Source organism: Callospermophilus lateralis, chromosome 19, assembly GCF_048772815.1.
Source record: "Callospermophilus lateralis isolate mCalLat2 chromosome 19, mCalLat2.hap1, whole genome shotgun sequence".
NCBI classification, from domain to species: Eukaryota; Metazoa; Chordata; class Mammalia; order Rodentia; family Sciuridae; genus Callospermophilus; species Callospermophilus lateralis.
The window spans coordinates 31,323,183-31,332,312 of record NC_135323.1 but is presented as its reverse complement, the minus strand read 5'-3'; the positions used below and the strand labels follow the sequence as shown (position 1 = coordinate 31,332,312).

At 38.8% G+C, this 9,130-nt stretch overlaps 1 protein-coding gene across 1 annotated transcript; it reads left to right on the top strand.

The window, feature by feature from the left end:
- Positions 1-897: 897 nt before the first annotated feature.
- Positions 898-1,836, top strand: LOC143385094 (olfactory receptor 2AE1-like). Its single transcript, XM_076840366.1, has one exon. It carries the CDS (start codon positions 898-900, stop codon positions 1,834-1,836), a length of 939 nt encoding a protein of 312 aa, XP_076696481.1.
- The last annotated feature ends 7,294 nt before the right edge of the window (positions 1,837-9,130 follow it).

Here is a 9,130-nt window from a genome sequence, read left to right as displayed (position 1 = left end):
GTATGTGTTTCAAATTGACAGAAGATGGACTGCTGTGAATTTGTGATGTGTGAGGTTGGCTAGGATGAACTACATCTCACCAAATTCCCTCTAATTCATCTTTTCTGTTTAAGGTGGGTCTTAGAGGAGCTTCCTGGGAGATTAGAGGGCAGAAGGGAAGCAGCCATCCTGTAGTACTAATATGTTGTTGCTGGTCTGCTCGCTCACACCTCACTGGCACGGAGCAGTGGCTGGGCCTGCAGTTGCTCTACCTTCCCCAGGATTCTCCTTTAGGCTCTTTGAATTCTGGGCTAGGGGTGTGCATTCAGCTTCATTAGAAGTCTGACCTAAATTTCCCATGTGCCTATATGAACATACCATATGGATCTCATCTGGATGTATAACCACAAGTAACTAATAAAGAAATATAAATCAATAACAGGTCAGTAGAGTAGAGGGAAGGGAACAGAGGATGGGAGGAGGAGAGAGAAAGGGGAAGTACTGGGGACTGAATTAAAGCAAATTATATTTTATGCTTTAGAATTATGTCAAAACAAACCGAAATATTTTGTATAACTAAAAACAGTCAATAAAAAAGAATCCCAGCCACTGATTCCATTGGCAAGCACACCTGACATTTTTTTTTGTCTTCCTTTGTGGGGTTACAGCTCATGCTTTCAGATTTAGTCTGCCTCTTGTCTGCCCTGCTTTATGCTATCTTCCCTTTCTACTGTTTGTTTTGAAAAAAAAAGGATATTTCAATAATTTCAGGTGCTGGATAATTACATATAGGAATAAAAAACTCTCCACAAATGTTTTCTTGGATCAAAGTGCTTATTGTCGTGTATGAAGGATCCCATATTTCGGGCATCAAAATTTGTCTCTACTCCCTGTTTCCCCAGGGGCTGAGAAGGGACCATGTGGCTGAGGAATCAGACGTCTCTGGCAGACTTCATCCTTGAAGGGCTCTTCGATGACTCCCCAACCCACCTTTTCCTTTTCTGCCTGACCATGATGGTCTTCCTTGTTGCACTGAGTGGCAACACCCTCACCATCCTCCTCATCTGTGTGGATCATGGGCTTCACACCCCCATGTACTTCCTGCTCAGCCAGCTCTCCCTCATGGACCTGATGCACGTCTGCACAACCATCCCCAAGATGGCTACCAACTACCTGTCTGGCAGGAAGTCCATCTCCTTCCTGGGCTGTGCCACCCAGCACTTCCTCTATTTGTCTCTGGGTGGTGCTGAGTGTCTTCTGCTAGCTCTCATGTCCTATGACAGGTATGTTGCCATCTGTCATCCTCTGCGTTACACTGTGCTCATGAGCAGGAAGGTGGGACTGATGATGGCCCTCACCTCATGGTTGGGGGCATCTCTGAACTCCCTAATTCACACAGTCATCTTGATGCACTTTCCCTTCTGTGGATCTCGGAAAATACACCACTTCTACTGTGAATATCCAGCTGTTGTGAAGTTGGTGTGTGTTGACGTCACTGTCTATGAGACCACAGCGTACATCAGCACCATAGTGCTTCTTCTCCTCCCCATCATCCTGGTTTCTACATCCTATGGCTTCATCCTGCACAGTGTCATTGAGATGCGTTCAGCTGGGAGTAAGAGAAATGCCTTTGCCACTTGTAGCTCCCACCTCACTGTGGTCTCTCTCTGGTTTGGGGCCTGCATCTTCTCATACATGAGAACCAGGTCCCAGCGCACTCCACTGCAAGACAAAGTTGGTTCTGTGTTCTATAGCATCATTACTCCCACTCTGAATCCTCTGATTTATACTCTCCGGAATAAGGATGTAGCTAAGGCTCTGAGGAGAGTGTTGAGGAGAGATTTTATCTCCCAATGACTATACCTGTGTTTGTCCCAAATGTAGATGTTTTTCTGAGTAAATCTCTAAGAATTTTCAAGAGTCCAGATACCTGATGTTCTCTGACTACTCCAAGAATAAAGTGGTTTATGACTAACTTCACTATTATAACTTAGTCACAGGAAATCAAACAGCATTGCGTATGTGTCTATAGTCATTCAGATTATTAGAGAAATATCTTTACAAACCCCATTAAAAGAAGACATATAATGGTCAGAGACAATGTAAAAATATTAAGATAAATATGTAAGGACCTTATCTATTATTATTTATTGACAAGACTTATGTAAATTACACCACCAGAGGGTATTTATAGAGTGTAAAATTAGAATTTGTTGCTTAATATCAGAATCATGGGAAGTAAAGCGTGTTTTGAAAGAAAGGATAGATGATACAAAATTTATACTCATAGACCTTTATAGTTCCTTGAATCAGTGTTTATGAATTTATAAGACAAGGAATAAAGAGGTAAGGGTATGGAGAGGGGTGGAGAGAGTCCCAAGAGAACCAGAGAGGCTAAGTCTTCATGTTTGGCAATGAGGTGGTCACCTGCTTTTCATCACACAGCACAGAGTACTGTGTAGAGACACTTACCAAGCACAGAGAAGGTCCAGCATCACTAGCAACTCAAGAGCAGCATCAATCTATTTTCAATTCAATTTTTTTATTCATAGAGCAAATCAAGATGTCTTTTGTTCTGACATACATCTTTCTTTAAGAACAGAGCATAAATCTTTAGGGAGATTCAGATTCTACTTTACAGGCTTTTCTCTTGACACAATCTTTAGAACATTGGGTTTTCTGGCTGAAGTAATGAGTCCCTGCTGAATTTCAGAGGAATCTGAAAACATTAATCTAGCATACTTAAAAGTAGTAACACCCAAACCAGAAGGAATTAGAAAAGGTAAATTTCAGATAATAATGCTGTATAAACAAATGAAAACTACTTTTAACCTCTTATGTCTAGGCTTCCTTCCATTTATTTTATAAGCTTTGTCAAGATTGGATAGTGAAAGCATATATACATCTGTCCATTCAACAAAATATTTCATGAGCATCTATTCACTACCATGCCTGGGATAAATCATGTTGGCTTGTATTTTTTAATTTAAATTTTATCAAGAGAATTGGGGATGAGGCTCAGTGGATGAGCACTTGCCTAGCAATGGTGAGTCCCTGAGTTCCCTGGTACCACAAAGAAAAAAATTTAAGTAAAATGAACGAATTTTAAAAATTTAAACCATAGTCAAACTCTCTGTAAAGCTAAATAAAATGAACTTCATGGATGTTTGCTCAGGTTCTTTCATGCATGAAACCCTAAGCAGGTTTTATAATTTGAAGTATATGAGTAGTCCTTCCCTTCTAAAAGAGTCCAGTCATGCCTCTTGATTGAACCCGTGCAGTTTAAAGACAGACAAAACCTTCTGGGAAATTTTATGCTTTCCCCATCCAAGGCTCCTTTTTGTCTTTACTTCCAATAGAAGTGCAAATGGGGAACATTTGAGTCCTACAGAGTTTTGAGGAGCACTTTTGCCTCATTCTGACCAAGGCATTACTTTACTGTCAGGGGTACTTCCAGCAGAGTATTATTCTGATCCCAGGAGAGGGAAGGGAAGACAATTGTCATGGAGATTGAGAAATTCCTGCTGGAAAAGTCTAGGAGCTTGCAGAAAGTACCTACCCTATCCCAGGTGTACTAGAGACTTATTTTCTACCAGATCTAAGTTCCCTATATGTACATACATGAAGCATAGCTACATGGCTGCCCTGAATCCTCAAAGAAAATGATAACCATATCTCTCCTCTCATTTCCCAAATGGAAAACTAACAGATGGGGGAGGATTTGCATATTAAATTAACAATCCCTATAAATAAGCCATATAAGACCTTGCTTTTTATGACTCAGTGACAACTTTACATTTTTCATAGAAGTGATTCCACATTGATCCATAAATGTAACAAATTACTATTTTTAAATTTCAAATAATTTGCAAATATTTTCTGCATACTGTGAAACATGTGTGCATGCGTGCATGCGCACACACACACACACACACACACACACACAAAGAGCGAGAGAAATATCATTTATAAAATCTTAAAATTAAAAAGAACAAAAAAATGACAGCCATGAAATCTAATTCTAATTCAAGTCACTTCTTAAATATTTACTGAATGCTTTGCATGGGTGAGGTCCACTTACAATTCACCACTGGGATTTTATGAAAGGCATAAATAAGGTGATGTAGTTAAGGGGGATGATGTACTAAGATACAGAAAAAATAGGCCTCCAGGGGCTGTGGTTGTGGCTCGGTGGTAGAGTGCTTGCATAGCCTGTTTGAGGCACTGGGTTCAAGTCTCAGCACCACATTTAGAAAACTAAATTTAAACCAGAGTCAAACTGGTTTAAATATAGTCCTACAAATGGGATGCTATAATAACAAAATATTAACTTAGATGATGAAAACAGTTTGCAGTAACCAATAACAAAATGGAGGAGTGAATGAGTCTTGCATTAGATGGGGTGGACTCCTTGGAAGAGTTTGTATATTGAACTAGAATTTGAAGGATGAGAAGAAGTGGGAAATAAGAGTCAGAAATAGTTATTACTGAAATGTAAAAGAAGTAGTTTTTCCTGTAACAGGACTCCTGGGAGTCAATCAGGATTACCCTAGACTGTATAAATCCTTCATAATGTTAAGAAATGATTGATATCAGTGATTCTCAATTTTGTCAGAGAATGAGAACTGAAGGATAGAAGATTAGTATACAAAAACAAACTGTGGGGCTGGGGATGTGGCTCAAGCGGTAGCGCGCTCGCCTGGCATGCGTGCGGCCCGGGTTCGATCCTCAACACCACATACAAACAAAGATGTTGTGTCCGCCGAAAACTAAAAAAAAAAAATAAATAATGGAAATTCTCTCTCTCTCTCTCTCTCTCTCTCTCTCTCTCTCTCTCTCTCTCTCTCCCTCTCTCACTCTCTCTTTAAAAAAAAAACAACAAACTGTGTTTCTATAGACTGTGATAAAAGGGAAATTAAGAAATGAAGAAAATAATTCAATTTATGATATCATTGAAAAGAACAAATACTTAGGAATCAAACTGACAAAAGTGCAATACAGGTTTGGGGCTGTAGCTCAGTTGGCAGAGTGCTAGCCTAGCACGTGTGAAGTACTGGGTCTGATCCTCAGCACTACATAAAAATAAAATATATTGTGTCCCTCTACTATAAAATATTTTTAAAAAACCAAAAAAAGTGAGAAAAACAGGTACAATAATAACTAAAAAACACGGTTGAAATAAATTAAAGAGGATCTACATGACTAACAAAAAACATGCCAGGTTCATGGATCAGAAAACTTAATATCAGCAAAATGGCAGTACTCTTGAAATCAATCTACAGGTTAGAATGACCTTTGTAAGAGAATCTTAGCTGACTTTTTTTTGTAGAAATTGACAAATTGATTTAAAATTTAAATTGAATTTAAAGGGACCCCCAAATAGCCATAATGATCTTGAAAATCAAGAATAAAGTGAAGGATTCACACTTCTTGATTTAAAAACTTAACGCAAAGCAAAAATACATTTTTGGTGATAAAGCAAAATGGTAGAGCTATTATAGAAAGGAGTTTTGGTGGTTCTTTATTAAGTGAAACACAGAATTATTGGTCCTGGCAGATGGGTAACATGTAGATAAATGGAATATGATTTGGAGTTCAGAGAGAAACCCACCTGTCTATGACCTGTGGGATTTTGAGAAAGGTGCCATTGCCACTGAATGGGGCAGACACTCTTCAAAACATGAAACTGGAACAACTGAATAGCTACATGCCAAACAATAAAGTGTAGTCCTTACCTGACCCTGTATGTAGAACTTAACTCAAAATGTTTGAAATACCTAAGTATAAGAGTTAAAACTATGCAATTCTTGACAGAAAATTACAACAACTGTGTAAGTCCATATGACCTCAGTGGAGTCTGAGATTTGATACTTAAAGGACAAACAATAAAAGGAAAACACATAAATCACACATCATTCAAATGTAAGTTTCCGTGATATGTTGAGTTTTTAACATTTTTATAAATAGCATCATATTACATGCATCTTCTGTCAATTGCTTTTCTTTTATGAACTTTACAGCTTTGAGCTTAATACATTTAAGATTTTGAAATCTAGTTCATTCATTTGAATGGTTGAGGGATATAGTAGCTTCCATGAAAGGAATAAATTGCAAAAAAAAAAAAAAACCCTAAAAACTTTGTGCTTCAAAGGAAAATATCAAGAAAGCGAAAAGACATCTATAGAATAGGACAAGCCTGTTGTAAATCATAAGCTAACAAGGATTTCTGTGAAGACTATATAAAGATTCTTAAGCCTCAAAATGAAAAGACAAATGCTTTGGGTATACATGGGCAAAAGACATGGATAGATATTTTTTTAAAAAAATATTTTTATTAGTTATGTATGGACCTTTATTTATTTGCTTATATGTGGTGCTGAGAATTGAACCCAGTGCCTCACACATGCCAGGCAAGTGCTCTACCACTGAGCCACAATCCAAGCCCATGGATAGATATTTCTTTAAAATAGTGGATCTGTCTTAACTTTCCTATTTACACAGATGAATACACCACAGTGACTCTCCACATCATGTACATCCACAAGACTGGGATTCTAATTAGAATAAGATGTACTCCATTTTTGTATAAATATGTCAAACTATACTCTCCTGTCATGTACACCAAAACAGAACAAATAAAAAAGTAACTAACATTGCTCAGTACTAGTAACCAATAGGAAGATACAAATCAAAACCACACGAGATGCCATCTTACATCCACTATAATGTGTAAAATTACAGGTGGAAACAAAGACTTAGAAAAGATGTGAAGTAATTGGAACTCTCATACATTTTTGGTGAGAAAGCAAAATGGTACAACTATTATAGAAAACATTTTTGGTGGTTCTTTATTAAGTGAAACACAGAATTATTGCATAAGCAAGAAATTTCACTCCTGAGTATACACCAGAAGAAATTGAAAACTAGAGTTCACAAACAAGTTTCACAATGTTATTCATAATAGCACTATTCACAATGGCCAAAAGGTGGAAATCACCCAAATATCTATCAATGATGGCTGGATAACCAAATTGTGATATATAAATACAACTAAATATTATTTGGTCATAAAATCTGAGGTACTGATATACATTTCACTTGAAAACAAAATGCTAGCTGATAGCCATTTACATCACAAAAGACTACATATTATATGACTCTATTTTTATAATGTAAATGATATCTTAACAAAGTTGTTATTTAAAAGAGAAAAAGAAATGCTAGTCCACATAGTAATTATAAGAAAAAGTGGATGAAAGACATCTAAATCTCTGATGCTCTTCACTTTTATTTTTTCACAAAGGAATCTTGTGAATTGTTGAGGGAATCAACATTAACTGTCTCTGGCTGTAGCTGGTCCTGTGGTCATGCCCCTGCCAGCCCCTCTTCCACTCAGTGTGAATGAAGATAGTGTGGCATCCTTCCTCTGTGTACCAGGATGTGCTAGTGATTATGCCTGTGCTGTAGGCCCCAAATATTCTGAGTAGAGAAAACACAGAATATTTAAATCTGTGCCATTTTACCCTCCTTCTGCTACACATGCAGCAAGAAGTAGGACCAGCACAGATCCACACACTGTCAGAATTATCTGTTGACCAATGGTTAGTTCTTGCTTGAATCACATGCCATGAGGCAGCTGCCCTTGTGCCAGGGGAGTCAGAGACACTAGTGTGAGTGAGACTCATCTCTCAGATCAAAGAGGAGAGAGAGAGAGAGAGAGAGAGAGAGAGAGAGAGAGAGAGAGAGAGAGAGAGAGAGAGATCCATAAGCGAACAAATTACACAGCGAATGAAATGTGGATTATTAAGGGGGGTTCCAAGATGGCGGGCCAGAGGGAGGCAGAATTCTGCATTGCTCAGTGACCTGGGGTTCAAGTTTTGAGAATATGGCTTCTCTTCCAGCAATATTCCTGCCACATGCAGGAAGCACCTTGCCTTTCCAGGGCTCCAGGCCTCAGCATCAGAGTAGGTCTCCCAACTAGTAGCCCACGCAAGACTACTGGATACCTGAGTGAGACCATCCATGGCAGTGGCAGCAGCACCCACAAAGAACTTTTGGCCACCAACTCTAGCAGAAATCACAGATGCTGCTTCCATGGAGGACACCTGGATCTTCCCATGAGTAAGAACTCAGTCTGCCACCCCTGTGTGGACCCCCATCTACCAATGTGGGAAATCCCCTGATCACTGCCATCTTGGGACTCTGCAGCAGTTGATATAATCACCTATGCACAGTGCCTGCCAGCACCCAGGAACTTCACACAGGCTCTGAATTCAGCTGACACTGCCAGCCACAGAGGTAGCTGCTGAACTCATCATCCAACACCATCGTCAGGCTTCCTCCACCACAACAGACACCCCACCGCTGAAAGCAGGAGCCTCTATCTTGGGTCACCTTTATCACCATCTTCCTGGCACTCAGTTTCTAACTCCCCACTTTTCCCAGCAGCTGCTAACTCTGCACAATGACACCCTGGTTACTTTCACCAACCTGAGGGCAGAGATACCATCTAACAACAGAGGACCCCATCTATTGGATGAGAAGGAAAGCAGGAAAGATACTGATAAACAACCAAAACAAGCCCTGTGTCTTTCTTCAATACTTTTTCTCTTTCTCTCTATCTCTCTCTCTCTCCCTCTCTCTCTTTCCTGCTCCTTCTCCTTTCTCCTGCCCTCACATCCCCAACATATGTGAAACCAAATACTTTGCATGAATTAGGATTTTGAGGTCTGGGATGTCTGAATAGTATATTACATTATGTTGTACATTCTTTTAATACTATTGTATTTTTTAAATTTTTAAAATCTTTTTTTCTTTCTTCCCACCAGGTTTTGCTATTTTAACATTTTTTTTACTTTTTTTGATATATCTGTGTGTTTGTTTTATGTACTCTACTGCCTTCTCACTTAATTGTCTACCCAAAGGTACTTTCATTGCAGGGAGGCAGTGTTGTGCTGAAATGATTTGAGTGTTAGATTCAATTTCACAATTTCTAAACTTGACTGTGCAAATAAAGAAAGCAATTTTTCAAATGCAAACTAAATTTTTTTTCTAACTCTTTCCTCAAGAGCCTACACTTCTCAGTAGGGGCAAACTTGATTAGGTCTATTTGGGAAACAGGGTGGTATCTGGCTTTGATTGCTGAAGGAGG